General features: G+C 39.5%; 1 protein-coding gene across 1 annotated transcript in view; it reads left to right on the forward strand.

Annotated features, from left to right (window-relative positions):
- Positions 1-491: 491 nt before the first annotated feature.
- Positions 492-20273, forward strand: part of GUCY2C (guanylate cyclase 2C) — a 52317-nt gene continuing 32535 nt past the window's right edge. Inside the window, exons 1-11 of the mRNA XM_063396112.1 lie at positions 492-702; positions 1628-1740; positions 2940-3007; positions 4903-5118; positions 7882-8003; positions 8908-9004; positions 11716-11845; positions 13065-13200; positions 14904-14989; positions 15417-15528; positions 18866-18947. Coding sequence (XP_063252182.1) covers positions 492-702; positions 1628-1740; positions 2940-3007; positions 4903-5118; positions 7882-8003; positions 8908-9004; positions 11716-11845; positions 13065-13200; positions 14904-14989; positions 15417-15528; positions 18866-18947 — 1373 coding nt within the window. The remainder of the gene's footprint in view (positions 703-1627; positions 1741-2939; positions 3008-4902; positions 5119-7881; positions 8004-8907; positions 9005-11715; positions 11846-13064; positions 13201-14903; positions 14990-15416; positions 15529-18865; positions 18948-20273) is intronic.

Genomic DNA, 20273 nt, shown 5'->3' on the forward strand with positions numbered 1-20273 from the left:
GTAGGGTAATGCAAACATGAAGTAACCATCTGTTTTCCTCTAGGCTTTAACAGACTTTACATGTTATTTCCATTTTGAAGAGTTGTCTTTATGGTTCATTTGTCCCCTCCCCTTTCTTCTCTCAGCTTATGCCTTTGATGAAGAGTTAGTGCACTTATCAGGCAAGGTTTCTGGTAATGTTTCAGTTTATAGCCTCAGCCTTTCCATGAGCAAACATTCTCAGCAACCTTTAGCCTCTCTCTTTTCCTGAGTTTTGCTGCTTCTAGTTTTTCACCTTGAAGTGCCACCTAGTACACTGGAGGGACGGACAGAGGTGAAGGAAGGGAAGGGGATAGGGAAGTGCGGGAGAGATCACACTGCCTGTCTTTGAATCTACGGAGTGGAAATCTCTTTCTACCAAGGAACAAAACCAGTGTAGACTATCTGAAAAAAAGAGAGTTAGAAGACAAAGAAATGGGAGAGCACACACAATGGGTTTAAACTGAGCAACGATGAAGCAACTGGTATTGGTGCTGGCCATTTGGCCCTTGTTATCCTCACTGCAGCTGCTGAAGCAAGTGGGTTCAAATCGGTGTAGCAACAACAGTTATGTGATCAACGTGATGCTTATGAATTACTCGGATTTCCCATCAAGTACTGATAGTTTGAAGTTTGCTGTGAAACAAGCCCTGGAAAGGGTACAAAAGGAATTCCAGATGACAGGTAAGCCAATGGGTGTTAGTTACCCCTCTCTTAGTGTGATTTCTTGTCACACTTTGTGCCAGTTTTATACTCATCTGACCTTTAGCAAGGTGCTTCTCAGACAGGCTCCTTACTTGCCCATCTTATGTAGATCTTATGGAAATAATTACCTCTCTTTGTATAAATAGAAGTGCTCTACAAATGGGCAGAACCATATATGCTTTCATGGTGTTTGGGCAGACTCTTCCTGCATGCTTCTCTGGAGATGTTCAGTTGGGTTTGGTAAGATGGAAATTATTGAACTGGATCAGACAAGACCAGTGATCCACTTAGGGCAGTAATTGGGTTGCCCTTGCTTCCTCTCCTGACTAGATTAGCCTCTACTTTCTGAAAATTATTTTCCTCTTGACCCTATCTATCGATCACATCATGATCTGAAGTGTGAAGTATCTGCAGTCCATATTTTCCTTCATTTAGAGTCATATTGCTTTTATTTATTTTGATAGCTTACCTCTCCTTTCAACATCACCAATCTACTGTCACTCTCTAGAATATCATGGGAAAAAGAGATTCCAAGGAAATAATAAAAGAAATAGTATCTGTTCCCTATCTGCCTTCTAGTTTAAGAGACTTTGCCCCATTTTATTGGAAAGTGGTCTCTTTATTTCTTCTTACAGAGCCTTAAAAATTTGTCTAGTAATGGCCAACACTAGACGTACTTTTTACTGAAAGTACTAAGATGTAACAGAAGTCAGCAGTCCACACTGGAGTGGACTTCACAGTCACATCCACAGGAGTGGGGATTAGGCTGTAGGTAGACTTTGCAGATGCAGGGAGACCTCGTAGTGTAAGACTGCTCAGACCTGTGTCAGAAGGAGAGGGCTAATAGTGTATTAGTGGTTACCTGCAATTCATGATGCTGTTTGCTTTTACATTTGTGTCACAGGAGAAAATGTTACAGTGGATGCCATCTTCCACCCCTTTACTTCATCACTCTATGTCTCACAGGGCTGCCGTACTAGCACCTGTGAAGGTGTGGAGCTCATCAAAACCATTTATGTGAGTAGTAGACTTCTTTCCTTCTGCGTGGGTGTGCATGTGTGTCTGTGTCTTTCCTTCTTAACCTTTGATCCTGCTATTCAATTCCAAAGAAACTTGATAGGGAAGTGAAGTTTTCAAAGAGATGTTCTTGTATGTTTTATGAAAAGAAGTAGGCAAATACTGGAGAGAGATTCTATGAATGCTTCCCAGAGACTGCCTTCAGCTTCTGGCTCCTTTTCCTATGCTTAAGTTGTCCTCCTTTTTATATCTGCACAACCCTTTGTTTGTGTCAGACAGCCAAAGCAATCCATTAAAAAAAATCCCAAATAACAGTTAACTAGAAGAACCAAACCAACAACTCAAACATTCAAAACAGCCTGAGCAGAGCAAAAAGGTCCATTTCCAACGGATACAGATCCTAATCTGGTTCACCATCAGTTTACACAATGCACAAAAGAGAGAGCTGTGTTTAGGATGGGGACATGGGGGCAAAGAAATCCTTAGGCTGGCACTGTTACAAATGAAATGGTTATGGAACTATGCCCAAAGGGCAAAGATGAAGTACTTGCTTCTCACTAGAAATCACAGAAGTCACGTGAGAGAAACTATGTGAATACATTAATATGAGGAAAAGGTTCATTTAAAATTGGTGCATTACAAGAAGCCATGTTTCTGAATATTTTCACACCTCTGAGTGAAACTTGGTCAATCCAATGAGAATTTTCAAGTCTACTAATCTATGACCATGCTGTAGTCTTTGTGAAGAAATTGTCCCTCATGACACACAAAGATACAGGTCAGGCTTCATTTGATGGTCATGGAAGGGTTTTTTTTTAAATACTAGTTTCATATGCACTTAACTAATAACTTTCCTGATACACAGGACCTTGTAATACCAACCACTCTGTATTCTGCAAATGCAAACTCTTCTGGGGTGTGTAATTTCAAATGTGCAACTATAACAATATTTTAGTCCTTACTTACTAATTGTTTGTCTTAACAATTGTTGTACTCTTTTTTTGCTCTCTGTGATTTTTTTCCTCCTCTCCTTTATGTGTGTTCTTTTAAACTTTCTGTAGCTCCACTCCTACGTTTCTCTTGTTTTGCTAGATAAATTCTGTGACTCCTCATGTCCTACAATTTTCTTCATTCTGCTGTCCTCCTCTCTCTGTTAGTCCTCTGCTTTATCCCAAATGACCTTTTTTGATCCCTTGCAGGATTCTGGCACACTTGGCTGTGCTGTCATAGGACCTGCTTGCACTTATGCCACCTACCAAATGGTCTCGTAAGTACCAATTCTTCCTTCTTACATTGTGATGTTAAAGATGTCAGCTGCTGAACAAAGTTGTGTGAACAACAAGCCTACAGGGACATTAGTGTTCAGAGTACATCAGACACCTCGAGGTCTACAGTCAGGGCAGGAAAACTTTTATGCATAGCCACTCTGTTTGGTATGTGGAAGAAATTCCCCTTCCAAAGGCCGTGCATAAAATTCCAGCTTTAGTAGGGCAATTCCTAATTCCTGACAGTAAGTTGAATTATTGATCGAGGAGCAGCTGGAAAGCAGCCCTGCAAAAAGGGATCTGAGGGTGCTGGTCGGCAGCAGTCGCCACATGAGTCAGCAGCATGCCCAGGAATGCAGAGGGCAAACCCTCCCCTGGGTTGTATCAGACACACCAGCTGGTCAGGAGAGGTGATTATCCAGGTGTACTTAGCAGTGATGTGGCCTCACCTTGAGCACTGTGTATAGTTCTGGGCCCCACAATTTCAGAAAGATGTGGAGGTCCTTGAATGCTTACAGAACTGGTGAAAGGGCTGGAAGGCATGTCCTGTGAGGAGCTGAGGGCACTGGGTTTGTCTGGTTTGGAGAAAAGAAGGCTGAGGGGAGATCTTGTTGCTTTCTACAGCTTCCTGAGATGGGCAAGCGTACAGGGAGGTGCTGACTCTTCTTCCTGGGATTCAGCTACAGGACAAGTGGGAATGAATCAAAGCTGTGTATATAGGTTGGACATGAGGAAGCATGTTTTTAGCGAGAGCATGGCTGAACACTGGAACAGGCTTCCTCAAGAGATGGATCATACCTTAAGCTTATAATGTTTAAAAGACATTTGGACAATGCAGTTAGTAAGTGGTCTAGTGGAAGGTGTTCCTGTCCAGGACCACCTTCCACTAGAAGGTGGGGGGTAGGGGCAGATTTAGGTTTGGAACTAGATAATCTTTAAGGACTCTTCCAACCAAACCATTCCATGTTTCTATGAATACCATGCTTTAGCTTTTAGTCAGTCCTGAAGTAGTCAGGACTGTATGATTTTTGTAGGTTTCTTTTAACTGAAATTATCCATTCTCTTCTATTCTAAGTCTGCCAGAGAAAAAAAAAGCCTGTTTAATTAGTGAAATTCTCTCTCAGTGATTATTTATTACATAATCTATGTCTGTTGCTGTTGCAAAAAGAAAAACCCTGTAACTGGGTAAGTGAACTTTACCTGGAAAATAAAATTTTGTCACAATAATGCCAACAACTCTTATGGCCATGGTTTTTACAGGGAAAATTCCCTGTTATAAAAAAACACCATACAAGAACAAAAATATTTTGAGTTTAGTCTAATAACATAGCAGCATCCATACTTTTGTCCTTAAAAGCTTACTGTCTGTGTATAAAATGATCTTTGTTTTACAAATTCCTTGTCAGTACAGGGCTGCCGTAATTTTTTATCCCTGACTGCTGCTGTACAGCTCCTAAAATACACCTTTGTGAAACAAAAAGATTTTTCCTTTGAATTGTAAGAGTAAAGCTTTTTTGATAGCAAAAAGCTGTCACCTGCAGCACTCAGTAAGGAGATTAAATCCAGCCCATGGTAATGGCATCCAGGGAGCAGAAAGCTGTCTTGAGCCTTTGGACTCCTGTCACAACCCTTGGGGCTGAAATGGTGTATGGTACCCAAAAGGGCAGGGGTAACTCAGGACAGTGCCAGAAGCTGCCTAGAGCAGTTCTACAGGTCTTTTTGGTACCAATACAGAATTGAAATCTGCGTGTATTCTTGAGGAGCCTTCTGATTCAGGTTCAAATTGTGTTAAACTAACTCAGGGTACAAGAGGAGAGGGAGTTGAGGATGGAAATCAGGGGGCTGCCTTGGTGCAACAGCAATCTGTTCAGACTTGTCCTCTTATCTCTTCCTTCAGACTTGAAACAATACTGAGCCTGCCTCTGATCTCTGTAGGGAGTTTTGGACTGTCCTGTGACTACAAAGTAAACCTAACCCGCCTTCTGACCCCAGCCAGGAAACTGAACCAATTCTTCTATCATTTTTGGAGACATTCTGAGCTGCCATTCAAAACCACGACCTGGGAATCTGTCTACATTTACAAGAGAACTGAAACCTCAGAGGCATGCCTCTGGTAAGATCTGGATCCACCTCCGACCAACTGTTGATAAATTCTGTCTCTACCTTTAGACATGGTTTCTTCAAAGTGCTCTTTCAGTTCTACACTTTGGGAGGTGCCTTACTACTACCAAGAAATGAAAGAAAAAATGAATTGTAGATTTTAGCTGTAGCACTTACCTGAATGTTTCTTTCAGTTTATTTTAAATCTTTGCAAATCTTTGCTTTTCGTTTGGACAACATAGCCCACATATTGTCTGTGATGAAAATACTTGTTTACAGCATCCTTAATATAAATAATGTGACATGAGAGGCTCCTCCACAGGCTCCTCATGGATGCCTTTTTAGATCAGGGGTCTTAGTAAGCTCTTAAAATGTTTCTCTGCATTAATGGCTTCAATCTATGGGCACTGTTTCCAAAATTCAGACTGTATCTTTCTTCAAACAAAATCACCCCAGTGATTGCAGAGTTTAAGCTATACTCTCACATGTTTGGAGCAAAGTAGACAGCACTCATTTTGTGACCTGAAACATCAGGCAGTGCTTGATTCTCAGAAATGCTGGGTTTTCTCCTTGCCTTGGCTGCTTTTAGAAAAATAGACTCTTTAATATACCAGTATTTATAATTAATTTTCTATTATTGAGTCTTATTTAATTTTCAGCTCATGTGAGTGTTTCTATTCTCCTTTGATTTTTTCCCAATTTTGGGATATAAAAAGTGGATTAATTTAAAAAAATCTAATTTCTCCTACTAACTTTATAAACATAGCTGAAAAGTAGCAAAGAGTTAATGGAAATAACTATTATATATATTTCTAATTAATAACCTGAGGGACTTGCAGAATTCTAAGCAAAATTTATGACTATGTTTGCTTCAGATTGATAGAAGTGTATACTTATGGAATATTTTGGATACAGAATTAAAAGGGTTTTTTTTTTTTCTGAATTAAGAGACCGAAAACCTGGTTTCCATTTAACTCTTTTATAGGTATTTATGGACTTTTATTGTTTCCTTCTTTCTTTCTTAGTTGCTATCTATAGATAGCAACTTGATCACATGATGTAATTGCTATGTTGACCTCTCTGATGTTTTGAAATATCAGTGCACTTCACTTATCTCTCTCCAATCCCTACTCCTTCACGTTTGCAGCTGTAATTGCCAATGCACTACACACATGTTAGCTAAATCCCTTTAATTCTGCAGGTTTCATACCTTTCAGTGAAATAATTATGTGGAAATTATTTCTGACCTTTCCAAGTGTTTCTTATTTCACTTTTTTAAATGCTTCTGACCAGGACCTTCTTTATGACTTCAGAATTGTTCAAGCCACTTTATTGTTGAAATAACAACAAAAAAATTTGTATGTCTGCCCACTCTTCATCCTAATTTAGTTGTAAAAATGCATCTCATCCTGCCTTAATAGAAACTGTCAATGTGAAGGTTTTTGAAGTCTAATTTAAAAAGATCCCTTTTCTCTCAAGCACAAGTATTACTGCATGAGCTAATTGTTTTTCCCATATACATGTAAAAATTAGTGAGTACCCACAGTGATAGCAAAATGAGGTTATGTTTCAACGATGCATATGCTTCTGTAAATTAATGGTTAATGATTCTGTTCCTGAAGAAAAAAAAAGGGGGGGAAAAAGGAAGCAAAAGGTATTTAGTAGCTCACAGGACTGACATCTCAGTGCTGGTAGATCAAAGGTTATGTACTTTGAAAACAGAGAGAGTTCTTTTGGTTTTCCCTCTGCATTAACTTTATTTCAGATAGAATATCTCTTCTCATAAATAACATATTGAAGCAAGAGTAGAATTCAGGAGCTGACTGTTCTTCCTTAATCATTTGGCAAACTTTACTTGCTTGCTTTTTTTGCTGAGCTCGTTTTTCGCTTCCAGCTCTAACTGATTCTGTATATTTTTTTTGTTGCTGCTTTTCTTCCTTTACTTCTCTTACAGTCAGGGTGAAACCAGGGTCTCTATATGGAGTTGGAATTGGAGCAAACGCAGATACAAGCAGTGTGGTTAAAACATACGTTCTCCCCTTTATTCCCGAAATGGCTGGTTTTATACAGTGTCAGTTTACAGTTGCAGGTGCATTTCTATTGGCATTCAGCATGAGAAAGAATGCAAACAATCTTAGCTTAAGGCAGCCACCGTGTTTCTATTCTAACTATCCTAGCTAAAGCATGCACACACCTTAACTTAATTTCTAACTGCGCCACAGGTTTATCTACTACTACATGGGCCCAAATCTGAGGCCTTGCAGGCCCAAATATGAGGCCCAGTTTGGGATCGCTCAACCTTCATTCCATAACACGTCCTGCTCTTGCTACATCAGGGCACATGTGTAGTTTCTATCTCAATTCTTTCTCTAGTTCCTGTTTGGTCCTTTGAACCTTCACATGTGCCTTCTTATATTACCACTGATGTCTTAACTAGCAAAGCTTCCTGGCTCTGCCTTGCTGTTAGTTTCACTTCCTGCAATTTCCTCATATCCCTTTTTTTTTTTTTCCTTAATTGTTGGTGTCTTATTACATTATTGCATTTTCCAAATCCATCCTTTGGAGCATGTACAACCATGCTCAAATACCTCTGGTTGACTTTCCAAGCATTTCTGCCGTGTATTGATTCTTTCACTTTTATTGCTGCAGAAAAGGTTTCATGCCACCTTATAAACACTCTCGTGTGCTCTGAACAGCCTATCTTGCACTATGGTTGATTTAGGAAAATGTGAGGAGTTAGCAATTTTGTGACAATATCTTTGCTCCCATGTGCCAGGTATATGAATGCTTTAGATGCTGGAATCACAGAGTTCTCTGAAAAACTCAAGTTCAAGGATATTTTAAGAACTCCGGAGCTGCTTAAAAAAACTGTGAAAAATCCAAACCGGAAAAGCAATGGTAAGGAGGGGTTGAGGCTGCACTGTCCCTGCAAGTGAGTTGCTTTTTCAGGGAAATCAAACCCACTTGTTAGTTTTTCACCAGAAATGGTGGAAACAAAGATATACCATTTTACTTGGATGTAAAGATAAAATGGCCCAAAGTTCCTAGATTCCTCTCTTCATCCTCATAAAATACGGGGGAATATCCTGGTTCCATAGAGCTTTTGGGGTAAATTATCCCATGTAGGCAAAGTTCTTTTTTGTGAGAGATTCAGAAATCCAGGGATCACAATTTCTCTAAGAAGAGAATAATAATATAACATAACATAACATAACATAACAACATAACATAACATAACAACATAACATAACATCTATATTACAAGAATATAGATACTGCGAGCTCTTTATCATTCATGTGTTTGCAGCCCTGGTACATTTATGGACCTCATTTTGCCATCAAGGGGCACTTCTGGAAATTATTTATCTAAACTAGAGAAATGAATTAATAAATACCTCATCTTCTCCCAAGACTAGGCACCTGGCATCAGCAGGCCGAGTGACTGTGAGAGTAAGCAAGCTAATGAAACCATTACTTGAAGGCCATTTAACCTAGAAATGTTCATATAGAGTAGCTGTTATAGCACCACAACTCCTAATGCTTATTTGAGTGAGATAATGGTAGTGCTCTGGTGCAATCAGACAGAAAATGGTGTAAGTGTTGAAGCACCTTTTACCACTTCCCCTCAGATATCCTGATTTTACTCCATAGAGGCTGGAGCTCTGTGCCTGGGCCCCAGCACAGACAATGTGCCTTGGCCCAGAGTTGCTCTACTGCCTGCTCAAACATGGGAGAGCAGGCAACCATCTTCTTCTTGTCAGTAAATCTCACCAATCTGTTTCAATTTTTGCCCATTCTGTAGTGATCATCATGTGTGGCTCTCCAGAGGATGTCAGCACAGACCTAGGGACGGAGAAGGTGGATAATGACATTGTTATCATCCTGATAGATCTCTTCAAGTAAAGTATCACCTTTGCTTTTCTTTTCTTTCTGCAATTTGCTGATGGATACAGATAATGGAAATAGTCTGAGTGGAACTTTTTTGTTGAAGAAATGCTCTTTCACAAAATGTTTTCTATTGCCATCTTTCCTCATATCTTGCCATTTATGTAACGTGTGTAGTGTTTAATTCATGGCACATCCTCTACAAAACCCCTTTTGGTTCATATAGTATTTTTCTAAGGCACTGACAGAGCAGGTAAGTTTAATGTTGTCCTGTGGGCTCCTCAGTGCAGGAAACCATGACAGAAGCACAGAGTCCAAAGTCAGAATGGTCATGAGATATGGTTCATTTGAGATATGGAACTTTTTTCATACACTCTGCCCAACCAGACAATTATGGAAATAGCACTTATGGCATATTTTTCTAGACTCCATTTATTCAAATTTTACATTACTTATGTGAGGCAACTGTTCTCCCAGTTTATAACTCTTGCACTTTACAACCATTTCTCCAACATCTTTATAACCACAGAAACGTAACTTCTCAGAGAAGTTTCTTAGTATACAACCTAAGTTTTCTATTGTTTAATTTCCCCTTAGTATTGCTAATTACAAAACTATAGAAGACATCTGACATAAATTGGCCTTACCAATGGTATCCTCAGAAGCCTTTGCTGTATATGAGAACTGAGAACTGATCTCTGGCCCTAAACCTAAGTGACACAGCAGAGGTTACATCTGTACAACTAAGTGTAGATACCTAAGCCAGGTGTTTTTTGGGTATAGTAGCGGTTGCCATAGCAAGTCACAGTCTGGGAGAAAGTTAATTGCCTGGGACAGTGCTGGTGGGATGGATGGATGGATGGATGGTCACAAGACAAATGTGTGTGCCCATGTCTTGATGTTACTTACTTCACTGTTGGTGTAGCAAAAAGATTTCATGAACTTCTAGGGCCAGTGGGACTTCCCAGCTCTTGTGTCTAAAGCTGACCATAACAGGTCAGTTCTGAGAAACTCTGGGTTAATGACTTCGAAGATTTAACCTTTGGTTCCAAATTGGATCCTGTTCAGGTTTTAAGAGGATCTTATTTATCCTGTATGCTTTCAGGTTCACCATATCTATTTTTCAGAAGTGCCTATTTTTCAGAAGCTTTCGGCATTCCACAATTTTATCGAGCCGTAGGAATCCCTGTTTGCTTTTCCTGAGGCAACTGGCCTCAACTCCTGCTTCTTTGCAAATGCACAATGGGAGCTGTGTATGTGAGTGCTTTAACAGTGGTGTTGTAGATACCACTGTTACGTTACAATAGGTGAGAGTGATTAGAGGATTCTTTGCTGTGATATGCATCCTTCTGATATACCCAGCTGCCTCAGGCTGCTATTTATGCTGCCCTTCTTAAACTTTTTACAGACTCCTTATTTTGCTGTGTATCTCAAATCACATTATTCTTAGGAAAAACAAAATACAGACAGCTGTATTAGATGAAAACTCAAGTGGGAGGGAGAGTAGGCAAAGTCCCACGCTTCTACAGGAGTGAAGTGCCTCCAAAAAAGTGATAGATTTAAATTTTCTTCAGCTCTGAGCTGTCTGGTAAGCAGGAGATAAATACAGTCTTGAGCCTTCCTCAAGAGAGGTGTGATGCTTGAGGATTATCCAGTCTGGTAGAGTCTAATGAGGTTTCCTTTCCAATTGGCTAGTTCAGTTCAAGCCTGGATGAAAAATATTTTGAGATTCTTTACAGTGAAAAGCACATTGTAAAAATCAGAAGGTTCAGGGAAAGGCAGGGACAGGACTCTGGTGTCAGAATCCAATCAGATGGCCATGGAGCACATCCTCTGGTCTCCAAGTACATTCAATACTGACTGTACTGTACACTCAGGTACTGACTGACAAAATAAAAGGATGGTCAAACATGAATAATGAGAGAAGGCTCATACAATTATTTTCTTTCTATCAATCTAGACACAGCAATGACAGATGCTGCCAGTTGACACTTACATCTATTACTATATTCTTGTTTAACATATGACCCTGGTGGTGGCTAGTTTGTGAAGCACTTCCTGATGGCCTGTCAGGGTGATGAAGCCAAAGACGATACCCGAAAGCTACATCTTCTGTAGCTTTGTTTTAGCAAAGTTTTCAAGTTGACACGGTTTCCTCTGATTTTCCTATCTCACTAAATTAAACAAATGAATCAATAATCTGTCCTCCGCACTTCTGTGATTGTTTTATTCCCTCCTGTTAAATGCTTTTAGTGGAATTCCTGCTGTGCTTAATTCTAGCAGGAAATATCAAAATTAGAGGAACAAACAAAAGAAGTGCAGAAGAGCTCAAAACCAGGCACAGTAATATGAAGAAACTATGATTGCAGTATTGTGGATTCCAAGGAGAAACTGAGTTTTAATAAATGTAAACTCTGCTTGAAAAAAAAAGAGGAAATAAACAGGACAGAAAACAAACAGTTACAATAAGAGTGGTTCACAACAACCTTTGAGTGTCAGATTGGCAGATCTCCTTAATATTACCTTTTAATATATTTAGGCACAAAAGCTGGCATCAGGGAATGAATGATATAAAGAGTTGTGTGCATGATGAAATTTTATTTTTAGAACTACTGTTTTAACCTGTTGAATAGCAGTGCTGTTGGGAACAGGTGAGTGATTCTGTCATGGATAGCACTGACCCTGTTATTCAGTGTTCCTGGGATTCTTGTGCTTTGTTTTGCAGTAATGTGTACTTCAAGAAGAACATCTCAGCTGATCACATGCACCATGTACTTGTCCTGACTCTGCCACCAGCTAATTATAGCTACAATACTGTGATTAGAGATTACATAGAGATGGAGGACAACATCCTGGTAAGAACACTATTTTACATCTGCTTATTGCATTCAGTTCATTCCTGTTCATGTATGAGGAAATGAAAACTAAAAATGCAGCTGTAATCAACCCCTGTCATGATTCTAAGCTGATATTTCCTTTTATTATTGCAGGATGGCAATAATGTCCTGATGAAATGGTGTAAAAATGTAGTATAATAACGCAAATCTGCAGGCTTTTTGAAGCTGCTTTTGATATTCCTGCTTTTTGAAGTTCAACTCAAACTTTTAATTTGTTCTGTATGTCATATTCATGCAGTGTAAGGGACACTTATAAGCCCATGCTTTTTCCACTCCACATCTGAGTGACTGATAATCTTACAGGTAACTCTGAGGCATCACTCAAGAAAGATCTATAAGTGTAAGTGAGATGTGAGCATGGAAAGTTCAGAACTAATAATTGTTGACTAATTTGTCTGTGCAGATATGTCTAAATTGCAGTTTCTTGCCAGTGTCTTTCCAGATAAGCTCCAAACCAGGAACCGTTTTTTTTTTTTTCTGTAGGAAATAAGTTTATTTTTTTTAATTTCCAGAAAAGCAGAACCTATGAAAAAGCTGTATTTGTTTAGTGAAACTGATACTCCTGCCATCTGCCAAGGAATCAGGTTCTTCATGTAGAGTTCTTCCCAGGATTTGTTGCTTTGAGCTTCAGCTCTCCAGCAGGCAGCCTGAAGCTTCTGGCTGGATTTGCAGTGCTTCTAGATCCCCCAGCCTGGGTTCAATGCTTTATGGGTGCCAGCTCTATGGCACACTGCTGGAAATTCTGGCACAGCTCCATGCCCCTGAGCTGTGGTCACTGGAAAGCCCAAACTTGCTGGCACCACACTGAATTATCTGCACAGAAACTCTAATCCAAAGCCAGGGTCGTTGGGACACACTGAGCAAAGCAGAACTGCCAAGAACCCACAGTGTAGGATTTCGTGACTCCTTTGCACCAGGATCAGCATGCCAGACCTTTACATTGGCCTCTTTTAAGTTTTCAATACCTTCCTGTCTTCATACGTCAAAAATATATTTTGTTTACCTTCCTTTTTCAAAATGAGAGCATTCATCTGGCATTGGTCATCTACTCACTCAGTGTTCAGCAGATTCTGGTCTTCCATGCTGGTGTTTCTGCCAAATGGAGCCAAAATTATTACAGGTTTAGGACAGAAACATGAACTCTCAAACAGCTGTTTTTTATTTTCTTTTGTTCTAGATGGAAGATGACTTTCTTGCTGGCTATTTTAATGCAGTGTTGCTGTTTGGACATAGTCTCAAGAAATTTGTCGTCTCCCAGAGCCCAGTGTCACCTCTCAGCTTAATCAATGAGTTCCGAAATACTACTTTTGAAGGTAAAAAAAAGGACCGTACTGAGTAGGGTTCACTAAATTGATGAGGGGAAAGAGATTTGATTTTAAACACTGTGAGGATAAGTCACTTCTACACTGAACAAGTCTAAGCCTTTCAATGAGTTTTATTCCCAGATTTTTTTCTTTATATATAATTTCTACAAGGATGTTATCTTCAGTATTTGATGTTCAAAATGACTCTGAAGTCACTTGGCTGAGCTTTAATGAAGTAGTTTCAACCTTTTTCAGTTTACAAAGCCACATAGCCTGGGTACCTGCAGTGTGGGTGTAGGCAGGCCGACAGTGGGTTGGCTCTACTTAGTCAACTTTCTTGTTCCTCTCACAGGTTGTCTACCACTGGTGGGCTTTTATTTTGTAGGCCATGGGCTTCAAATCACAGAATTCAATCATTAGGAAAAGACAGAGGCAAAACTTACACAAAGAAGTGAAAACATTATCTCTCTGGGAGTATTTACCCAGTTGTTGCTTCACATCAGAGATCTGTACCAAAATGATGACTGAAAGTTTTGTGTATATGTTCAGCAAATATGTGTGTAGAAATTTACCAGATTTTCCTGAGATAGGAAAGGTTGCAGGCTTATCTTTGCTTTAATTATGGTATCTAAAACCTAGCAAAATACAGTTTACTAATCCCTCCTGGAGACAGCATCTCTTTCTGAATATCAGTAAACTCATCTCTTCAGTTTATGATTGAAAGTCAAGTTCCACAAACATTTTTACTCATCCAAAATACAGCACTGTAATGCTTGTCATAATTTATAGGTTTAGTTAAAAAAAAATCCTAGAAGTGATAGATGTTGAATCACCTTCATTCTTTCTTGTAATGGAGTCTGGTACAGTAGGGATTTCATACAATAATTATTTTGATATTAAGAAGGTGGACCATGAAAAAGTTAGCAACAGTTTTTGAGGTGAAAAGGGAGAAGGTAATTGCTGAACTAAAATAATGCTGATACTGAACTTAGGAGAAATAAACCAAGTCAGCAGCAGCAGCAAAAGGACAATCTGAAGCTGATCAAAAAATCCTCCTATTAAAAAAAAAGGGAAAAATGAAGGTGAGACTTTCAGGAGTGGTGGATATTGGCTAAGCTTGTGCTCATGTTGAGGCAACTGACTTCATGGGAGCAAAGTCAAGCTGTAATGAGGGATTTGGGAAGTTCCATGTTAAAATCCTTATAATGTGGTACACAGGCAATTTCTCAATGTGCACATTTGCTGACATACAGAGATAGGAGGCTAAAGGCAAAAAGAACATGGTTAAAACATTATTACTAGAGCTTTCAAAAGAGTAAAGGAAATGAAAGTATCCTTGTATTTCCTTTACTGCTGATAGATTCAAACAGCAGGTGTAAACAGACTATTTCTCTTCTCACATCCAAAATGATCTCTTCAAGGGAAGTGACCCTGACATTCTTGGTTATGCTGAAGAAATCTGACAAGTATATTTTCCTATAGCTGGAAGGAGACTTTCATCTTCAATGCTGACAGTTCAACACATTTTATTGGATTTTGTAGAGAAAGTTTAGTGTGGTGTTAAAAGAGAAGTAGCATCACACTGAGCTGATATGTATCTAACACATACATGAAGAAGAGAAGTATCCTAAGTATCAGAAATCCCATCCTTCCTGCCCCATATTTGTGTTTCTGAAAATGCAAGCCCTCTGACTAATTCCTTGTGTCTGCAGGTGTAGTGGGTCCTGTGACTCTAGATGAATTTGGAGACATTGATACGAATCTGACTGTGCTATACACATCACACACTGCAAATTATGTATGTATGTCCAGGGTGCAACTGTTCAGCCTTATATATGAAAGGAGAAACAAAATGCTCTTCACTATTTCATAAGAATGATGAAAATAACTGCAGCAGGAGTGGTGGAGTGCCAAGGCATGCTGTGCATGCCAGAAGGGGGTCATATGAGGTGTGCTGGAGACTGACAGGATTGATGTAATCTGGTAATACAGTACATGAAGTGCAGCTGGTATTTTGTGGGATTGGTAAATTTATTTTCAGAGAGAGGGGAGGAATGGGAAAGAATATGGCAGCCAAACATATGGGTACACTGAGAAATGCATCACTGAAGCAGGAAAATTAATTTGAGTTTGGGCAATACATTTATTAAGGGTAGTCTGAAGCATGGGACAAAAGAGGGTGAACACAGTTGCTGATTGCATTTCTTCCCTCTTCCCATCTGTAGTTCAAACCTCTTCTGTATTTCAACACTCAAAGCAATGAGACATGCGAGGCGACTAACAGTCCGGATTTTATCTGGAAGAACCACAAGCTGCCCAGTGATACTCCAGGCACTGGTGAGACACCCATTAAACCTACTATCTACCTCTTTGAAAACAAGTCACACAGTCCTGAGATCCACCTGCTGTGTGATCCAGCATACTACCTTCACACTGCCCCCAGCCTGTCATGCCAGGAGCTGGGTGCAGAGCAGCATCTTTCCTTCTCCTGCCTCATCCCCTCATGTTCTCTGCCTCTAGTCCAGTTCAAAACCTTTATTTCTGTTTAGGTGCTGGTACTAAGTCTCTCGAAAACTCTATACTGTACCAGTGATTATGGGGAATACCATGGGATATTTCAGAAGAAATCACCCCTGAAGAAATAGTCTTCACTAGAAAATGGTAGTGGTGTGAACTGCTTGAAATACTGTTCAGGAAAGGCAGCAGCATTAAGTTTATGAAGAGTTATCTGACACTGCATTTCTGTATCTGATGGAGCCTGGTGGCTTCTGCTTGACTCTTTATCCTTGTTGTCGGGAGCTGGGGAGAGGACACAGCACTGCAAATTCAGGGAGCTTCTCTGGAGAAGTCTCTGAGAAGACCTGACTCTCTGAAGAAATACCATGGGAAACTAGGTTAAGGCTCTATTTACACCCAAACTAACAAATTTAAAATCTCAGAAATCACCACCTCCTTTCCTTTTGAATTTTTGGTGACTCCTGGATACAATGGATGAAGTTCCTTGTTATTCAGCAGAGTACAGCCTTGCTAGTCTGATCAATCTGAGATTGTTTCCTGCTTTATGAATGCTGCTACATGGTGATTGGCAATGGAAGGGCATATGCTTCAGGATATGATATGCAGAATAAAAATTATTGCAGTGGCAGTTATTGCAAGGGTTAGTGTACAGTGGGTTAGTGTTCACCTGAGTCTTTCCATCAGTGAGAATCCAGAGACGTCACTGTCAAAAGTCTCTGCTAAATTCTTCCCATTAATTTGCTGTACTGCTTGCCTCCATTAGGGAATAGGCAAAGCATAACTGGAGAGATAAACACCTTCTGCTAAGAGTCCATTCATAGGAAGGTGGTAAAATGTATTTAAACATTTTTGTTCCTCAGTAAAGTAAATCAGATGCCCTCAAATTAGGCTTTATCCTTCATAAGAGAGGCAAGTTAATTTCCAGGGACCATGGCAGTTACCAGGAGGAGGGAGGCAGTGGCTTTGGTAAGACTTGAGTTAGTTCTGGGAAGAGCAGAGAGATTTCAATGGAGCTTTTATTTTTCATCTCTGGTCAAATCTCTGGTCTCCCTTGGTATGGCCATGAGTGCTATCTGTGCAGAAGCAGCAACACTCCACACATCAGCCACGGGGTCTCTCTTTACCAGCTCCATGAGCTCTGTGCTTTCTGGCTCCTGCCTTCTTGATCCAGTCCCATTCTCATCCATCCCTTGGGCCCCAGAACATGCTGTGTTGTCAGTGGATCTGAAACATCTTTCAATTATTCCCTTTGGTATGTCTTTGTTTGAAGCTGCTGCACAAGGGGAGGGATAAGGAATTGCAGAAAGCCAATGTCTACAAATGTCAGTAGCTTAATATCTAGTGCTTATCTGAAGCCTGACACTGTGGCCAAGCCATAGTAAACTAAAGTAAAACTGCTTCTCAAAGGCACTTGATTTTTTTGTTTTCCCATTTTTAAAAAAGAAGCCTTCCCTCAATGTGATTCTATTAAATATATCCCCCCAAAAAGGAGAATGGTCAAAGTTTAAGTAATCACTGTGCCTTGCTAAAGCCACTCAAAACTTTCCAACCTGGAATGTCTTTTGTCCTCCAGGTAGATGAACAGTGCAGACAATCAGAGCCCTGCTCCTTCTTAAACTCTAACTGAAAACAGGTGACCCAGTTCTGCTGCCTACCTTCCTCCTAGTATTCAGTGAAAAAAACGGGGGTTCATCCATATTTCCCCTTTATTCAGAAAGTTTTAACGCTCATTCTAAACATGGATAAGATCATTCTTCAATACACAAACGTTTCTGGTTCCAGAGGACCAGTTAGTATGTGATGCGCTCTCCCTCTGCCTGTTGTAAGACTAAGAGCCAGAAGATGGTAGCAGAACCTCAGGAAAGGGAAATTACAATCTCCTAGCACTCCCATGGGAAACTATAATCTGTTTATTGAAGCAGCATGCCACAATTCGGAAACCTGAAGTTTTAGACAATTTTCATGCATAATGTCTTTGCCCGTTCTCATTTATCTCTCATTTTATAGTGATGACTTAACTTGTGGAGGAAATCAATAGTAATGATGGTTTTCATCAGAGAGCATCAGACTAATACTAAATTACTGTGAGGCCCTTAGACTGATGAACATACTGAAAGAAGGTGGAGAAATGTGATACCCAGAACAAGAAAAATCAAAGCAGAAATCTGGGTCCAAAATTCAGAGGAGTTCATAAACTGAATCTTATGTCAAATGCAGGCACAAAAATTGGTATTATGTTGAAAATCCCTCCTCAGTTGTTACTTGATTCTGAAGGTAGCTAGTGTATGTAAATTTGATTTTTATTTATTTACTAATTTTCTTTTTTTGTGTGCCTTTATTTCCGTTTCTGGACACAGACAAAAGTATATTAGTTTTAGTAAGGCTGAGTAATTCAGCTCTTTTACTGTCCTTAATCAACATGGCAATCTGCAAAACTGGATTCTCCTCTGCCTTTTTTGCCTGAGACACTTGCTCAGTAAAGTAGGTACATTCTAGACATGTGACCACCACCTGAAACTCTGTGATAATGGCCTGTTATTCTTCAAAGGAAGTTGGTGGCTGCCAGCTTTTCTTCCAGTACCCCTCCAAGAACAGCCCAAGAACAGACCCAAGAGAGGCTTCAGTTTGCTTTCCTACAGTAAGACAATCAACATTAAAACTTTTGTCAGTTCCCAGCCTTGTTGATCCTGTCTGCCTGCTCAGGATTAGAACCCTTGTGTGCTCTGTGGTTTTTGGGTCTAAGTTCTCAGATGCCTGAACTGATTTTCAAACTGTTTGGCTCCTGGCAGCTTCCAAGAACACTTTACTGGCTTTGTGCTGGCACCAGATTAATTTCTGTCTATAGTGTATTAATTTCCTACTGAAGAGTACAGTCCATGCTGTAGCACCATTGCCTGGGTGTCCCTAAAGATTGCCCATGCCTCAGATACAGATGTAAGACTGCACTGCTCTGGGTCATGCTTCCTCCCACATTGAAAGAGGCAGGTGTCATCCCAAGGTGGTGCTGGACTTTACCAAAGCCTCTCAATTTGGATGTGACCAAAAAGTATCCTTGGTCAGCTGCTGTGATTTGCACGTGTGTGTGAGGATAATTTCTTAAATATAATATTATTTTAAGCATCCTCCATGAAGTTGTTTAATTTTTTCTTTTCTGCAGGCCCACACGTCTTGACTATTGCTGTCTTTACACTTACAGGAATTGTGATTCTGGTTCTGTTCATCTCTTTGCTGATTTTAAGGTACCAACTCTTTTGGCTTTCTGTTTGTTTGTCCTTGAACAGTTTTCCCACTAGGACAATGCCTTTGATCTCCCCCTGAAGAACCATTCATTAGCTTACCTTACATACCTATTTGGTTTGCCCTAGTGTGAACTCTTTGTTATATGCCAAATAGTGCTTGCATCCATGGTGCTGTTATAACAGGTTAATAATCAAGGGAGAAGATGCAGCAAGGCTCAGTGTCCTTGGATCTGCTAAAAAGCTCTGATTCCTATACACACAGAGAAATATAAGTCTCAGACCAATCTTCAGAATTCTTCCACTTTTACTACCCATCTTTGGCTTTCTTGGGATTCACTTATATTTCTTTAATGTATGGGTGACATAAAAGTTCAATCTAGAAGGTGGTATTTCTCTTGAGATGCTGTAGGAGTCAAAACACCATGAGGTTTTGGGTGTTTTCATTGCATGGATCCATTCCTTCAACTCAGTCCAACACCCTACATAAACATTTTTTTAACAGCTTGGAATTTCATGCAGCATTTCAAGTCCAGATTTGTAATTATGGGAAAAGCAGAAATAGAAATCATTGATGCCTCCTTTTGATGGAAGAAATCCCACCACAGTTCCAAAGTATAGGATTTTCTTTAATCTTAATAAAATTGACCTTACCTGTTAATCGTTTTTCAGTCTATATCTTTGTTATGTATGAGAGAGCTTCAGAAAAAGCAAGAAAATCATATCTTAAGAAAAGTTTATTACAAACAGATGCTACTCAGGCTCTCTTATTTTGAGTAGACCAATCTGCCTTGCTAACTAAAACAAAGGAAAAATCAAAGATAAAGATACACAACTCTTACACATTGTATTTAAGATACGTAGGAGCTAATCATCTTGTCACATCTAAGCACTGACATATAAACAGACAGTGAAGTTTGCAATGCCTATGAAAATTAATGAACAGAAGTCTGGACTTGTAAAAGATTCTATACTTTTCCATATTTGCAGATGCATAAAATCTAAAGATTCTGTTTAGATGACTAGATTATTACTGTATACATATCATGATATTCCCAAGCATCAAATATAGAAGACATTTCTGAGAATTTTTAGAATATAACTTGCACTTTTAGTGTCAAAATAATAGCAAACCTCTCAAACATTATTGCTACCAGAGACTATCCCCTAACAAGCAAAGAAAAAAAGAAATTCTTACCAAAAAAAAAAAAAAAAAAAAAAAAAAGGCACCTCATTATTCATTTTTAATCTCTTAAGTTTCTAGCACACATGAACTATTCCATAGCTACCCATAGAAATTCTGACTGCAAAGTAAATAGTCCACGTCCT

This window comes from Prinia subflava, chromosome 4 (assembly GCF_021018805.1).
Source record: "Prinia subflava isolate CZ2003 ecotype Zambia chromosome 4, Cam_Psub_1.2, whole genome shotgun sequence".
Lineage (NCBI taxonomy): Eukaryota > Metazoa > Chordata > Aves > Passeriformes > Cisticolidae > Prinia > Prinia subflava.